The sequence below is a fragment of the Montipora capricornis genome, chromosome 9 (assembly GCF_036669925.1).
Source record: "Montipora capricornis isolate CH-2021 chromosome 9, ASM3666992v2, whole genome shotgun sequence".
NCBI lineage: Eukaryota > Metazoa > Cnidaria > Anthozoa > Scleractinia > Acroporidae > Montipora > Montipora capricornis.
In genome coordinates, this window is record NC_090891.1 from 42,616,979 (window position 1) to 42,634,478 (window position 17,500).

At 38.9% G+C, this 17,500-nt stretch overlaps 1 protein-coding gene across 2 annotated transcripts in view; it reads left to right on the plus strand.

Annotated features, from left to right (window-relative positions):
- The window catches only part of LOC138015079 (TNF receptor-associated factor 6-like), a 29,070-nt gene extending 12,411 nt beyond the window's left edge, over window positions 1–16,659 (plus strand). Inside the window, exons 1-4 of one of the 2 annotated variants that reach the window (XM_068861992.1) lie at window positions 5,588–6,076; window positions 10,808–10,882; window positions 11,516–11,593; window positions 15,747–16,659. In XM_068861992.1, coding sequence (XP_068718093.1) covers window positions 5,888–6,076; window positions 10,808–10,882; window positions 11,516–11,593; window positions 15,747–16,430 — 1,026 coding nt within the window. In that variant the 5' untranslated portion in view covers window positions 5,588–5,887 and the 3' untranslated portion in view covers window positions 16,431–16,659. Of the gene's footprint in view, window positions 1–5,587; window positions 6,077–10,807; window positions 10,883–11,515; window positions 11,594–15,746 lie in introns of those variants that run through there. The other variant, XM_068861990.1, reaches the window with a different exon arrangement.
- Window positions 16,660–17,500: the final 841 nt, after the last annotated feature.

Below are 17,500 nucleotides of genomic sequence, written 5' to 3' on the forward strand. Positions count from 1 at the left end.
AGGCCGATGGACAAGAGCTCACTTGTCCGCTGGACCAAAACTTCCTGACACGAGACAAAGTATGTTCATTTTGTTAAGCAAACAGGACTTAACTTTTGTGACAGCACAAGTGCATTGCTAATTGGCCATGGCCCAATTGTTCAAAGGCGGGATAAATTTATCCAGTGGATGAGTCGCTATCCAGAGTATAAAATAAATATACTTTGCGTTTAATGTTGACAATGGTTTTTTAACACGCCTTTACTTGGATGTGCTTAGAGTATTAATCAAAGTTACGTGAGCAAATACTTAAATCTTTGCACAAATTGAAACTGCTGGATATATCTCTTACTAACCGTGTTCAAAGGCCTTACTGTAAATTACGGCCCGCGTTTTTCGCACGCGGGCAATAAATCTAAGGGGGAAAATAAGGGCCGGTATTTACAGTACGGACCGAGAAAACGAGGTTAGTAAGATAATTATTATATCTCCGTGGTAATCAGCCGTGCAGGAAAGGGAACTAGTTGAAGTCAAGCGGAAGGTTAAACCGCCATAATAACCTGAGATCAGGCACTATTTTAGTTTCGCGTGGTTCGACGGTGGAGTTTAGCGAGCGACGACATAAGAGAACATATGAGCGAAGCTAAAAATGGGCCTGATCGCAGGTTACTGCCATAAAGACCTGAAAAACGGTAAAACTTCTTGGTTTTTTAAAATAATTGCTTGCAAGATTCACACATTTTTACATGTCTATGCAACAGAAAAGACATGCATGAAAAGCATGCTAGAGAATGTTTTATCGAAATTTCAAATTTAGCGGACCGTAGTATAGAATATGGCCCGCTAATTTAGCCAATCACAGCGTGCTTACTATCTGAGCAATATAATAAAGTGACTTATCTATCGGATAAAATTATCTGGCCTTTGAACAAGTGGGGGCAGGTTGTATTTCTGTGGTTGGACTCATGGTTGGGAAAGAATTTTCACCTGGAAAAAATTCCCACGAATTAGCCTCCATTCCATGCTTGTTACAATCAGGAGCCCATCTGGAGCTTGCAACTTCCATACAGCGTCTGTGAAATGGCGTTTTCACAAGTAGGTTTATTTTTAGACTAGCCCTTCGCGCGCGTAAGCCACACACGCAATTCTATGATTCAAAACGGGTAACCAGAAATAAACAAATACCGCTAATATCGGTCACCTTTCTTCTGATTCCTATACATATAGAATATAAATAGACATCTCCTATTCACGAAAACTACGAAAATTGTACACACACCGTTTAATGGTCACTTAAATCCGTTTGTGTTGGCCTGTAGCTTCACTCGCGCGTGCACTCGAATGAACGGGTGACGCATGCGTAAATGCCGATCTTGTAACCCCCTCATTTTTCCTGATTTTGCAGCTTTACTCGTTTATATCTCTGCTTCCGGACGGTGAATTTTTTTCATTTTTACTTGTTAGCTTAGATTAATTTACACCGTTTGTCTTTTAAATTTAAAAACATTCTGCAGGTGAAAAAAAAAAATTAGAGACAATTCAAAAGAACTTACTTTTCTGAAAAACTAACCTGCAGATTTTGTTGAATTTTAAATATTTTAGAAATTCTTTCTAACATTATCTGGTAACGCTGAATGGGAAGATTCCACCGTCCCGTTCTTTAAAAAAAGAAATGCCTTATATCGTTGCCATTGTAACGTTATTTTGGAGGAAAATGTAATGTGAGAAATCTATGATGGGTAATAAAAACCTGACCAAATTTTGTCTTGATATGATTACCGTAACTGTATCTAAGGACAGAATATGTTTATTTGTTTGAAAAAAGGAGAAACTATTTCGAGCCTCCTTAAGTCAGCGATTTTAAATGCCCAACACACGAAGCCCATTTTCTTGCAGTAACTGTAAGCAAACTTTCTCAGGGTATAACGTGCACTTCCAGAATCTGGAAGTCCGTTGTGATTGGTCAACGTAAATTCCGGCTCGTTTCAGCAGGCGCTCGTGGGGAAGAAACTCGTGACGAAGCCCTAAGAGTGTCCGCGTGGGAGACTATTTTAACGGAGCCTAACAATAAAACATTCATTAATCTATTTTTACTTTAAAACCGTTCGTACCCATTCAATTGCAGGATAGTTCCCCCGGGGGGGGGGGGGGGGGTGGGGGGGTTAACTGCCATATATGGGCTATAGAGGTATGTGCCGCTGTGAAGGGTATGGTTTTCAAGCAGTTTACTCTAGCATAGGGTATATAAATCAGAGCGTTTGGGTCTAGAATAGGGTATTTAGACGGAAATCGGTGGGAGTTTACTCTAGTATAGGGTAGCAAAATTCAGCTGAACTATTGTAGCTCTGGTATAGGCTAAGGGTTCCAGGGTCCCAGCGGCACATCCCCACCCAGAAATTCCTAAAGTACCCCCCCCCCCCCCCCTTGCCTTGCGGGGATAGTTCGCCGGTATTGTACAAGGTGGACAAGACGGAATAATCGAGAAATACCTGCAAAAGCGGCTAAGTTATATTTTGGAGTGACGTTTTCGTTGCCATTGTTCTTGTTTTAACTCCCTACTATTTTAAGGGAACGAACAAAATATGTGATGTGAATATTAATAACAGTCTCAAGTCTCTAAATCTGCATAATAACACACTTGAAACTGTTATTAATATTCACATCGCCTAATTTGTTACTTAACCACCTTGAAAATGACGTGATGAAGATGCTGAAACGTTGGTTTTTCAGTTTTATCTTTGCATGTTTATGCTGAAGCAAATTAATCTTGAACGAAACGAGAGCTTATTTCCGTCACGTCTGTCTGTTACGCCCCGGCGCGGAGGCATATCATGTGATCAGACGCAAGGGTTCCAGAATGAACCATAATTATGGAACATCAGAGCATGGCAGAACAGCAAGGGAGTGGTGCATTTGGAGTCTTTGGAGGATACGACGAAGAGTTTGTGGATGATATTGAACACGACTGGCTTTGTCCAATTTGTCATCTACCGTTGAAAGTGCCGGTGCAAACCAGAATCTGTGGCCACAGATTTTGCGAAGTGTGCCTTGAAAGACACTTGACGAGGTAACTGAGGGCACTATGTTGTGTTGGTCGCGTCGGGATACAAACGCAGGATAGCGTCTTCCGCAGATAGAAAACCAGCGAATTTTCACATTTAGGCTGAAGTTATCGTGTATTCAAAAAGGCCCCTTGCCAACTGAATACTGGGCATGAAGGTACCACATAAGAAAGACACATTGTTAACCTGCAAGGAAAAAAACACCACAAATTCGGTACAGCACCGAGTGGCCGAAGACAACTGATTACATTTAAATAAGATCAAAGTGCTGACTCAATGTCTCCCTCGGAAAAGAAAAAAACACTTGTTGGGAAAATAAAGCACTTTAAACAATCTCAAAAATGGCAGTGATCAGCAATAGTTTTAACTATTTTTATGCTCTTAGCACTTTTGCAGACGACAGTTTACCGTAAGGAGACTTAACAGAGATGACATTTTGCCACTCGGCTCTCTGCTCAGATATTTTATTACTTCGGGCAAAACAAGAAATGTGACCGCTAGAGTAACCCAGGATCTGCGGTTACTCTTCCTTATCATCTTTGGGCCTTTAAACCGGCCTCTCCAACCACGGGGGACTTGATTACAAAATATGATATACTTATTTGAGGTTATGATTTATTCAATAAACAGGCAGGAGGGCGATGGACAGCTGCTCAGTTGTCCTCTCGACCAAAACTTCCTCAGACGAAACAAAGTAAGTTTGTTGCGTTAAGCGGCTAGTGAAAAATATTAAGACTACGTGACTGGATTTAGATGTAGTTGTCACTTTAAGGGGAATTAATGTAAGAGGTTTGGCTCAGCGGGTGACAAATTTTTACGCTGTGTTACCTCTTCTTGATTTATACGGAAAGGATACCGTGTTGTTGATTAGACAGTAAAATTCCTGATTAAGATCCTTTTGGGTTAATTAAGCCATGCTTCACGCGGAAATGCATTTCTAATTAGGAGGACCGGTTGTTGTGTTCTCGATGCGTTGGTGTAAACGAAGGTGTGTATCGGCCAATACAGGGCACATTTAAAATGGTACACAAGACACTGTTGGTTTACAACCAGCGGCTCCATATCATTCAATGTCCAAACCAAAGATTTTGCCCGTCGAACCTCTCATTCAGTATGAGGCTGGACGGGCAAAGACAATGCAAAGACAATGCAAAGACAAAGTCTTTATTCCCCACGGACTCCAAAATGGCCGCCGAGTGATAAAGGTGAATTTCGCATCTGTTACCATCCAGCTTCTAGCCTGTATTTGTTAGTCACGAGATCGAATGTAAAGCCGGTTTGACTTTCTCGGGTGTGAAATGTTTTTTTATTAGACCACATTGAGCCTCTATGTACAATCTGACTCTGTTCGCTCGAAAATTTTTAATTGACTAAATTTTTTGCTTGCTTTTATTGTCTTCTATTGTTTTAACACCAATTCCGTTGTAGAAGTACATACACCCTTTTTTTTTTAAAGAATATATTTTATAAGAATATCAAGGCTGAAATTTGCGAAATTTTAAGAATATTTTAAGAATAAAGCCGAGGCTGAGATTGTGAAAAGGATAGATATAATTTTGTGTATTGAAACATGTGTAAAATACAATGACAATTTTATGTTTTCAACTTCACCGTATAAAATTGTTCCTTTCTCTGAACGGCGAAACTAGCCAACAAAACGAAAAAACCTGCACTAGCTAAAGCGAAGCGATGGAGCACTTGTAAAGCGATACAGATCTACTGTAGATACCAAACACTTGTAATTGATACCCCAATAAATTCTAAAACGGAAATGTCATAAGCTATAAATTAAGTACAAGAATATTTTCAGCCTAAAATCGGCAGAAAAATAAGAATATTCAGCCTGGGCCGGAAAAACAACATTCTTATTAAAAAAAAAAGAGTGTATTCATACTTTTTCTTACATATTTTACTTCATTAATTATATCTTTTATTTTTACAATGACCGAAACGCGGTCGAAACGTCGTTCTGAATTCCTTTTTTACCATTCATCTTTACTTAGTTATATTTATTTTAAAAATGAGGGCAACGGAAAGCCCCTTACGAACTTGTACAAGCCAAATCAAAGAAAATCGTCCAATAACGCGAGATTTCCTGTAGCTCCCTTTTGTTCCCCTTGAGTAAAATGGGTAAAAGCAGAAAAAACAGCTTTTCTTCACTTCAGTTGCGTTGTTTTTATTCAAGGATATTTTCTTCGACAAAGCAACGGAAAGGAAGGTCCGTTCCTTCATTATCAAGTGTCCAAGAGGTTGTCAATGGACTGGCGAACTAAGATCAAAAGAGGTTGGTGTTAGGGCTAACTGTAACCTCGCCTTCATGATGATTGGCCTCGCAGCGACTAGGCTCCACAATCTCGGTTACCTCCCATCAAATCTATGCTTGTTTCAACATGACCGCTTCTTTGCCTTTGCGTGTCGCACGACCTTTAGTCCTGTTCCGGGACTCCCTCTTACCCCGCCCTGAAAATGGGCCTGGAACCCAGGCGGGAAAAGAGAGAGTCCTGTATCACTTGCAAGCGCATGCTCAGAACGAGCTAATCAGATTGCAAAAATTTTAACAAAGGAGACTTTTGTTTGATTGGCTGTTGAAAATTGTAGCATCCAGTTTCCAAACCGCGCGCTTTGATGTAAACAAAGATGGCGTTCGAAGCGATGATTTCAACTTTGTGCTTCTTCCATCTTTCGTTTTATACCTTGAAGGCGGTCTCTTTAACCTCAAATGGCGGAATTTTTCTCTTTATTCACGCTTTTGTAAGCAATCCTTTTAGTTTGCTGGGGGAAGCAACGCTCTTTTAGAGTAAGCTCAATATTACAAGTTCACAGCTTTTATTTCTCCATGTAAGTGGATGTATGACAGCAAATGCACCAAGTGTGAAAACCCGATCAAAGTCCTTCGTTGGGAAGAGTGTGCTACCTGCAGAAAATGTTACAACGAGGTTAAGCGAAATTCTCGATCTCGAGGGCTTCGATTCAATCTAAGTAGAATTCGAATGCTCGTACAGCGAATCAATGGAAGATCTAGAATTAAGCTCGAGGTATGTGTTGAGTCATCGTTTAGCATTATCAGATGTTTTGCATTCTCTTAAAGAACATTTGTTTTCAATATTATCGCGACAGATACGTCGGGCGGAATTCCGTCTACTGTGAGACGAAAGGTGAATTCTTGCTTAGTTCACTGCGTTTATTTGACTTGCATATGCGAACACTCTCAAGGCATGTAGTATACTAACTTAAACATTTAACGTTCTTTTATTCAATGAAACCGAAATAATATTCATAATTACATAGTAATCATAAGGGTATACTTGATTTTTAAAAAAATTGCTAAAAGGGATCAATTACCGGTAGTGCATAAGAACTTATTACTTTATTGGATAATAGGGAAGATATCTGTTTATGAACATTGCTTTTGTTATTGAAATGTGCCAACCACAAGAACAGCCAGTGAGGCTCTGGTTGGCACATTAATGACAATAGGTGATGTAAACACTATCTTTCCCTATTTTATCCTTGATTAATTGTGACTCGAAGTTCAAGTCTTATTTATGCTACCAGCAAATTATTGTTGAAAAGTACGGTAACGATAATGTTTTCAAGAAATCTATACATTAGTAAAAGTAAAGAATGATGCGGTGATTACCGCCATAGAGGTTTCAGGTTGTACTGGAGTGAAGTTTTGTGAATTGGTTTTAATTGCGTAGGTAAAAATTGCGCTTGACCCTCTTTTGATTTAATGTATGCAAATTTTAAAATGTGCATTTTAATGTGTGATGTCTGGAAATATATAAACCAGGGCAGAGGGCTTGTCTTCTGTGTAATTTTTAAATTAAGAAGGGCAGTGTCATTTCAAATTCAAGGCGAAGCAGATTTTTGTTGATATGACACTGACAGGATATTATTAAAGTGCCCCTCTGACCAAAAAATCAATTCATATTTTTCTTTGGATTTTAAAACTATGTTAACAAAACACTAAGTGACCCACGTTTTAAGCCTTGATTTCAAAAAGACACCTCTTTATTTTAACTGTAATTTTCCTATTTAATGGTCCGCCATTACTAACATTATGTTCTTGTCAGAGAGCTGGATCGAGGAGAAAATGACATCAAAGCCTCACTAGTTTAAGAATGCAATACATGTGTACGCCGCAGAATTAATATGCAGCACGGGGTTTTGGGCTTTCAGAATTTTAAACTCACGCTTTGCATATATAATAAGCTGCGTTCACACGCTGAAATTTTAAGCTAGTGAGCCTCTGACGTCACTTTTCCCTGGATCCAACCGTCTGAGGTCCAATCGGTCAGTTTTGAATGTGAGTAATGGCGGACTGTGAAATCCAAAACTTACACTCAAAGTAAACGGCCTTTGGATAAAAATCAAAGCTCAAAATTTTGCCAGTCAGGTGTTAAGCAAACACACTTTCAAAATCTGAAGGAAAAAAGGAATTGGTTTTTTTTATCACAGGGGCACGTTAACTACTTGCAGTATTTGATGTTAACATTCCATGCTCATTCATATTCACTGCAGAGAATATAATGTGAATTTATCTTAATCTGGAGGAAATGCTCTGAATGTACAGCCGCTGATCTTAAATGCTATTGGCACATCAATTATTCAGGATTTAAAGTAAATACATCAGTAATATTACTGTATCAGTTAGTGAACCAGTATTAAACAACTATTTTTTTAAAAATTTCTTCATTTAGCTATCATATCAATAATGTCCCCATATTGAAACTTGGTTTCAACATTGTCAATGAATTAATTGGTATACATTAATTTTGCATGATGGAACATTATGCACCATTGTTTGTTCATTACATTTATATTTTACTTTATTCTTGGTGTAGGGCAACTTGTAGTATAAACTGCAAAAAACATGGAAATATCAAAGAGAAAGTATACCACAATATGGCTGTTTAGAGGGGACAAAATATTAAATTGACCTTTTTTGGTGTCATTCCTTGCACATAAAAAATCACATGTACTGTATAGTAAGACTTGATTGTGCACAAAAAGATGAAATAAATACATGTATTGTATTTATATTATTTATTAAGAACTTTTTTATCTTTCTAACATCATTGAGCAATGCACACTAAAGAAATAAATAGTCGTAGCTGGATAAATGAATGGATAAAATATAAACTGGATGGCCCAAAGCACTAGCCCATGATGTTGACATTTTTAAAATATACATTCTATACAAATATAATGTTTATTTACTTATCATGAAAATCTTACTGCACAGTTTGTAAAAACATAATTTTCAATCAAGGAAGAAAGATATAACTTGAAAATTGGAGAACAGAGTTGTCAGTGATAAATGAAATGAGTGTATATTTGAATTGTTGGTTTTAGCCAAAAGAGAGAAGTGATCTTCACACTTATCTGGACAATTAAGCAAATTATTGTTGTTTACAGACACCTAAAAAATTCAGGTGGTTCAATGAGATCTACCACTTGAGCTACAAAGCCACTCAAGGACAAAGGACTGAGTGGCGTCACAAGAGCAACACTGGGAGGATTATTATTATTACTGAAAAGTGGAAACCAGTGTTACTATGTCAGTAGTTTAACCATGTATTATCTAGACTGTCAATATTTTAGAGCTTCAAGTTAAGAGTATTTCATATTTATTGAAAGCTGAAGTGTTAATGATATTAACAATATGCTTAACTTAGGTGTAAAAAATTATCAGTTGGAAAATTGCAACTGAATGGATATCCTGTTTGATAGATTGAGTACTATTTGAAGTCAATAATTAACAATTATTCACCAAAGGTTAGGTGAAAATTGGTAAATAATTGTTCTAGGATAATCACATGAGTGATTATTTGAAAAATATGCAAAGTTAAAATGGGGCAAGTACTTCAATGACACTGGAAAGGCAGGTGGATGCATTCCAATAGATCAGAGGGTTGGGCACGAGGTTCGAGATATTAAAGACCATGCACTTTGCAAGGCTTCAAAATAATCTAAATGAAACAAGTGCACTGAGATATTGTCATTCACAATCAAAGGGACAAACTATTTTAACAAATATTGACAGTCTTAGGTGTCCCTCCCCAATCTAAAGGACACAGCATAATGAGCTCTGCTGATGATGTTGAAATCATGTTCAGGGAATTGTCCCAGCGAGATGTGTTTAGTAAAATTCCAGCACGATGTCACTCTTTATTTCCTAACCACCCTGAAAACCTCTTGGAGTGTCTTGACATGGGAGAATTGAAGAGGTGGATGACAAAATTGGTCGAAAAAATTTCCAATGGTCAATATTTGTATGGTGGGCCAGAAACTGATTCTGATCAATCTGGTTCTGATGTTTTATATAATTACATAGGGTATCCAAACTAAACTCCTAAGACAAAATGGAATCACAGTTTCAATAATTACTGTGCACCTCAAATATCAATACACTGGATCAGTGGGGTCATCATATAACTAGAAATTATAGATCGAGAGAAGTAATGATCAATAAACAAGAGTTCCAGCAGGAGATTTATTAGTAATTGCTGAGCGATTCACATCCACAACCAACAGTTTTATACTTACAACTGTAACACACGGTAGGCCTCGTTAACAGCCATGCGTACGATATTTTTTTGCAATTTCAGCAGCTGTTCTCGCACGGATTCTTAGTAAAGACTCTCGGGAGAGCATATCAAAATTTTGATATTTGTCTGCGCCAAAATCATGTTCAGTTGGGAATTCACCATGAAGTTTCAGGCGCGAAATTCCACACTTTCGTATGTCATAAATCTGATCTTCCATAAGTGCTTTTAAGGGACTCACGATTAGAAGGACTGATTTAGAACTACATTGTAACATCGCACTCGGATCGAAGAAAATCACAAACATAAGGAACTTCAACGTAACAAACAGACTTGCCAACTCCTGTTGCTTCTTGAACAAAAACATCATTACCGATATAACGACTGCATGGATAGCTTGAAGTTTTTCCGCCTTGGGCACAAAGTTAAACTGACATTTCTCAAATGCAAAATCAAATGCCTCCGGAAACTTGGCAACATAAATAGGACTCTCTTTCCAAATATGGTTTTTCCCCCAGTTTTGGGGGAAAATAATAGCGTCGTTCCGAGCATGCGCTTGCAAGTAATACAGGATTCTCTCTTTTCCCGCCTGGGTTCCAGGCCAATTATCAGGGCCGGGTAAGAGGGAGTCCCGGAACAGGACTACACGACCTTCAGAAAGAAAAGAACTTTATCGTTTGAGTGACAGGTTAAAATGCCGTGGATTTATTTTCAATATTTTCTCCAGTGATTTGCCTGGTGAAGTGAAAATTAATAAGTCGATTTCGAAAAAGATAGCAATTCCGTGCTCCTGGCGTCCTCAAATAACAATACCGCAAGATGATTTTTTTGACTGAATTTGTCGAAAAGCGCGGTCTTGTCCACTACAACGGGAACTTCTTGCCCTACTTTTTGCTAACAGTGTTTGAAGTTCCTTAACTTCCCAGAGAAATTCATGAGCGAGGGTTGTAAGACAAGGGGTTAAGTTCAGCCTTCTTTTATTTCATAAGACATCAGAGTTGAACCGTTTGCTTCACTACAAGGGCAGCACTTACTCCTCAGTTATTTAAAAATCAGCTGAGCGTTCGTCCTGCTGGAGTTATAAATTAATGACCTCCAGCCTTGTAGTTTGGTGGGTCACATGTTCAGTTAACCGGTTTGTGTTCCCTAGTGGAACTGAAAGAAAATCTCCAGAGACTTCAAAGTCGCAATCTAACGAAAGCTTATGCATTTTAGGCTCACTTTAATGAGTGTAGAAGACTTCCAGTCAACTGTCCAAATGGTTGTGGAGAACTCGTCCCCAGAGAGGAGGTTTGATTTTAGAATTTAATCCTTATACCAGTTGCTTGCAAGTTCACTTTAGTGTTGTGAAGCCAGACCCTTTCGCCAATCACAACAGGGGAATATAACAGTGTGGACCAATCATAACGCAGAGCAAAGTGCAAGAGGCCGGCTCCAAGCGCAGGAAAAACGCGAGCGAGCTTGTTATAATTGGTTTTCCTCCGATTGGCTAAAGCTTTGATGTCGGATTTTTTAGCAGCCTCAAATTAACTCTGAAACTCAACCGAAAACCGCTAATAATGAATACTAGTCATTTCCCTGTCAGAAAGTGTCGCTACCCGTCAGTTAGCCATCAAGCATCCAGTTCTTCATTCTTTAAGCGTGACAGTTTTTAGCGCTTGATGACTTAATTTAAGCGATCTGGTTCAGTGAGGGCAAATCCTCCAGGCTCCTTATTCGAGATGACCGCAAACCCCATAAATACATATTAAAAGCCTTGTATGCAAAATGACTAAAAAGTATACGTCCAAACTGAAGCCAGTAGATCTTGTGAACTAACTTCTGAAAAAAAAAACTAAATCAGCTGTGATTAGGAAGGTAGGATGTGATACTTTTCGATTAAATGCACGCTCGTGTAATAATAAATTTTAATTCGTTCCACAGATTTCATCGCACACTGCGGATCACTGTTCTCTGCGACCAATTCCCTGCCCCTACACCGAGATGGGCTGCACCAAAAAGGTAATTTCAGGGAGCCTGCATATTTGTAACCTTTACTCGTTCACAGGCATAAAAACGAAACACAATCATTCCAAAATGCATTCCCTAAAGTTCACCTAGAAGAGAGAGCTGTTTATTCGTGGTTACGTTAAAAGATGAGGATCTAAAGAAAAGGGAATCCAGTTTTTTATAAGTGGTTTGCATTCATTATCTTCAGACTGAGGTGACAGTTACATCAAGTTCTATTGTTCAGTGTACCCCTAGGGATTAAAAAAGCATAGAGTTGACTCTAATATAGACTACCGTGTTACTGTGTTTCTTTCAAGTGTGACCGCGACCCCAGCGTTAACTCTCTAATGCGACGGCAACCAGTCTCAATTGAATTATGTAATGTAAAAAAAGCTGGTGAACGAAGAAAGGAAGCCAATGAGAGATCTGTTGATTTCGTCCACCAATCATGCCAACGTGGAAGCCACATACTATAGAACTTAAACAATCACGGCGACCACCACGAGAACGAAACGAACCTGTCTATTTAATGACAAAAAACAATATTTCTGCTTGCTCTGCAAAAGCGGTTTTCATTTGGGTACATTTCTTTGCCTTCCGAAGTTGCTCGACCACCAATCTCGTCCCCTTGACCAGCGGTCGGAAAAGAGAGAGCCTGGTCAAATCCAAAAAAGGCCACATTTGATTGGCTGTTGAAAAACCTTTCCATTTCCCGCTATTTTCAAACTCTAAACTCAAAATCTCGATTTCTTCTGGATTTTTATCTATGCGCGGTTGAAGATGATCGACATATAAATCTTTTTACCACTTACCAGTTCCGTAACGTTTTTGTTTTTGAAAATACAGCATTTTGAATTTCCGAATTGTCATTTGCGTGACACCAGATACTGAAATCTGTTGTGGTTGAAAAAAATGACTCCCGTTACTTTTTATCCTCTACAAGTTAAACGTTTGAAGTGTATTAGGAGATGTGCTTATACCAATGTGCACTGTTTTGCATGTAAAGAGTAAGAGCTTTCGTGGCAAGGTGAACTCCACATGTTTTCGTTGATTTGTGGCCACCTCCTCTCACGCACGCGCAATTACTTCATTATACCAATGCCGCCGGCCTACAGTTATGGAACGACAAGGGTGACAAAAGTGTCCAAAAATAAAATATAGGTTGTACCACTGAATACGGCTGTAACGTGTTCTAAATGGGTTGAAACTTATACTCAAATATTGTTTATAGTAAGAAAAACATGGGCTTCTTGAAACTCGATATACATGTTGTTGCAGCATCAAATATATTTAACAATTATTCCATAAGTACGCGTTGGATATGAGATGGCAAACGCGCCGAGTTGGCTATAACCAGTCTCATATCCAACAAGCGCGAATGGAATAATTGTTTTATTAAATTCCTTAAACTCCAAAAATTTGGAAGTACGAAATACGAGCGAGAAAAGTGAGCAAATCCGAGCGAAATCGAAAAAACTTGATGAGAACTGATGAGATGTTGTGTAATACCTTGTGGTCAGACAGACGCAGGCTCATCACAAAAACATTTCTTGCCTTTTCGCGTGCTTCTAAACGTCGGAATTGATCCAAGCTTTCTACAAAAAAAATTTTTTTTTTGACTTTATTCAAAGAGAAATTTCGCTTTCCGGCGAAAATATGTTTACTTTAACAACGCTTAACGCAATCGTTTACCATATAAGGTCAAACCAAGGTATATTAGCTATTATTAAATTCTCAACCTCGGATAATGCATTTCGCGTGCTCTGATTGGTTCACTCAATCTCGGTTATCAGCTCATATACCTTGGTTTGACCTTATATGGTAAATGATTGCGTTAAGCGTTGCTAAACTAAAAAATGTTTTCGTCGGAATGCCAAATTTCTCTTTGAATAAAGCCAAAAAGGAGAAAAAAAACTTTTTTTTTTGAAAGTTTGGATCAATTCCGACGTTTAGAAGTACGCGAAAAGGCAAGAAGTTTTTTTGTAATGAGCCTGCGTCTGTCTGACAACAAGGTATTACACAACATCGCATCAGTTCTCATCAAGATTTTTCGATTTCGCTCGGATTTCCTCGCTTTTTCCGCTCGTATTTCATACTTCCAAATTTTTGGAGTTGAAGGAATTTAATAAAACAATTATTCCATTCGCGCTTGTTGGATATGAGACTGGTTATAGCCAACTCGGCGCTACGGGAGTGCCCATGACCCCCCTTTTGTAAGCCGTTTTTTACTCAAACAACCTACAATATTCAGGTTGCGAAAATGCGAGTACCCTCTGTTTGACACAGTGTGACCCCCCCTAATCCTGGCTACGCCCATGAGTTACTTCAACAATGACAACAAACAACGGGTCAAATGCTGTTTTGAAGGAGGTGATCCTTCTACCGCATCGCTCAGATGATACGGTCCCTAGGGGAAGGGAGTAGTTAACTTTAAAATAGAGAGGCCTTGCGATCACAGGACACTCGATCGTTCGCTCTCTGAGCGAACAAGAATTGCTCAGTAGACTTTTGTCGGTAGCTAATCCCTCAATAGGGAGTTTAAGAAACCACGGCGGCTACGGCGACGAAAACTTCATTTCAAAATATAAGTTTGAGCTATTGTAAGTATTTCAGGATTATTCCACTTTGTTCATATTATACAATATTGGGCGAAGTGTCCTATAACAGGATTAGTACGGACGGATTTGAATTAAAGAGTGAGACTGAAAGAATCACTTTAGTTCGTCCACGTTGTGATTTGGTCATTTCACGTAGTAGTTTTGACGAGTACGGGAAAGAAATGTTCACAAATACGTGCCGCACGTGCAGCACGATCATGTTCAACTTGGTTCTATTAACCAATATTAGTATATAAATACACAGGTGATCATACAAAATCGCGCGCTCTCATTGGCTCGCTATCTCGGATTATCAGCCGATAATCACCTCGACGGACAAAATGGCTGCCAGTAGTCGTTTTGCCACTGTAAGTGAATATTCACCGATAATCACTGAGCCTGAGGCGAATAATTGTTAAATATTATTGCTTCTTGGCGTTGTCGTTGCCGTAGCCGTCGTCGTTTCTTAAACTCCCCATAATTCGATTGTCAGTACCGGTGATAAAAAACCTCGGTCTCCAACGACCACGCAGAGTTTCCAGTCGATAGCAAAATGCTTCTCTTTGATCCTCTCTTGAATCATTGGCAGAAATATTACGTGTATATGTCTCTTAGAGTGATCGCAACACTGTAATAAGAGAGTAAACATCGTTATGTCTATCGAAATCAAGGGGATTTGTTGCACAACAAGCTCGACTAACAAGATAATTTAGCAAATAAAGAGCATCTCCGAGCCTCTATGAATTCGCGTGATGACCTCAAACTCAGCGTGTTGTATAAGCCGACGAGCCTGGAAAATAATAGCCGAGAATCCCGTCGAAAAAGTGATCGAGATAAGCATTGACTATGATCAGAAACCCATAAGGGTTGAAACGTGTAACGGCCCCTTGTGTGCTGGGAAACAAGCTCCTGAATATTCAATTTGCTGAGTACCATATTTGGAACAACAAGAGCGAGTGGTTTCCAAATATGGTACTTAGCACTGAAACATTCAACCAATCAGTTCGCACTGAATATTCGGAAGCTGTGAATGCGCGTTACACGTTTCAACCCTTATGGGTTTCTGCTATGATCAATCCCAAATGGCGAAAGCTTCCTCTACTTGTCTCACGTCACGCGCGCGGCTGCGTGTTAAGATGATTTTCCGAAGATCGAAGAAATCGATCATTTCGACCTATATATTTGACGCTGCAACAACATATATATCGAGTTTCAAGAAGCCCATGTTTTGCTCACTATGAACCACATTTGTGTATTTTTCAACCCATTTATCACACATTACAGCACATATTCACTGATACAGCCCATATTTTATTTTTTTAACGCTTTTGTCACCGTTGTCGTTCCATATTCAGTTACACTTCGGCCTTAGAAAAAGAGGTATGAAATTAGGCTCTCAGTTGACTGAAATGGGTAAGGGGGCCTCAGTGGAAACGGAATTAAGGGGAGGAAAATGTACCATGTAAACCCCCTAAGTACATTTCATCCCTTAAGCACCCCCCCCCCCCCCCCTAAGCACATTTCATCTCAATCGAATGTGAAACCTTTTCCTTTTATTTTTAATGAAGGTTCCGCAAACTGAAATTGAAGCACATCTTCACTTGGCAACGCAAAGGCATCTTTCCTTGGTCTGTAAAAAGCCGAGAAGCCAGGAAGATGAGTTGCGATGGGCTTATACGACGCTGAAGAACACAACGGAGGAGCTTCTAAGTACTAAAAAGCATGTCAAGGACCTTAAGGAGACCACGAAGAAACTTGAAGAGAGGATCTATAAGATTGAAAATAAGCCGTTTATATACAAGTGGAACATTAATGGCTTCCATAATATCGTACAACAACTTACAAGCGGATACGCATTTAAGATAGAGAGCGAGCCATTTTATACCGGTGAATGTGGCTATCAAGTTAGATTGTGTTTGCTTCCGAATGGTGTCTCCTTTTCGGGAATCCCTCATTGGTCCTTTTATTTAATTATAATGAAAGGCGACTATGACTCGAGCTTGAAATGGCCTTTTCATAAACAGGTAACGTTTAGCTTAATCAATAATCAACAAGATGACATGGAAAACTTCACCACAACCATCGTTGGAAACCAGCCGGAACAGGCTTGGAACTCGAGGCCCTGTGCAGTAAATAACATCGCTGTTTCTTCTTATCCTATAATCGTACCACATGGTGAACTGATGAAATGTTGTCAAACTCTAAACTACGGCACCATCTTTGTTAAAGTCAAATTCGAAACTGTTGTTTGAAACTAAAAACAAAAACAAAAAATGAACGATCACGCATAACTTTAGCCATTAAATCCATTCTACAATAGACTCTTCTCCAAAATGGCAGCCGAAAATTCAAATAAGTTAAAATTAAAAACTTATATCAGAAATACAAAGAACACCTTTACTTTAGTAACCTTGCAGAGTTTCAGCATATCAGGTGTACTACCAGCTGAGAAAATGTAAGTTGAAAAATGAGAAATTTAAAGACGTTTGTTTGATTGGGGGTATGGTGTATTGGTTGTAGTTGGTTTTGTTTTTGGTTTGAAGTTTTTTAAAACCATTTCATTTTTTTTAATACTGGTTTTTTAAATAAAATGTCTAAAAAAGGGATTTTTCAATTTCTGAGGGTATAGTTTAAAAAACAGGGGCTTGGTTTTTTAGGGGGTCTTACAAAGAACTAGACAGCTGTGCATCCCTTCTATTGACCAACCCCTCCTTTCCTTCACACATATATGGCATGAGTTGTTCAGTTGTTCATTCAGTTCAATTTTAACTCATTCACTGAATCCGTTGCCGCCATTGTGGAGAAGGATCTATTTTGGACAAAAGAATCAAGACGTTTTACATTTTTCAAACTTTTTGGACAACAACTCGTAAAGAAGAACAACATTGCCTCTCTCCCTCCCATCCACCCAAAACAACGTTGTTCCAGAAGAGGCGAAATTTACCCAGCCATGCATCAACATCGTTTTTAGTGGGGAGGGCAAGCAGTTAAGACGATCTACATCTTTTAAAAAATATATTTGCATATATGGACATAGCCTGAATTTCAGCCGCCTCCTCCTCTCGCTAAGCTACTTGGGAAGAGAGGCTTCTGAAAGCAGCGGGCGTTGATGCCTGGTCATGGCAAGACGAATGTTATTAATAAAGATTGCAAAAGAGCAAAGCTGTTAGATCAAGAGTTAACTTTGCATGAAATTTATTTCGGAGGCCACCGATCTCTATGCGATAAGCGGCAAAACTAAGTATTTTACCAAGAACTTACAAGAATTCAAGTAAGCATTTGTCTCCATTGATCGGCAGCCGACATAAATGCGGGCGATGTA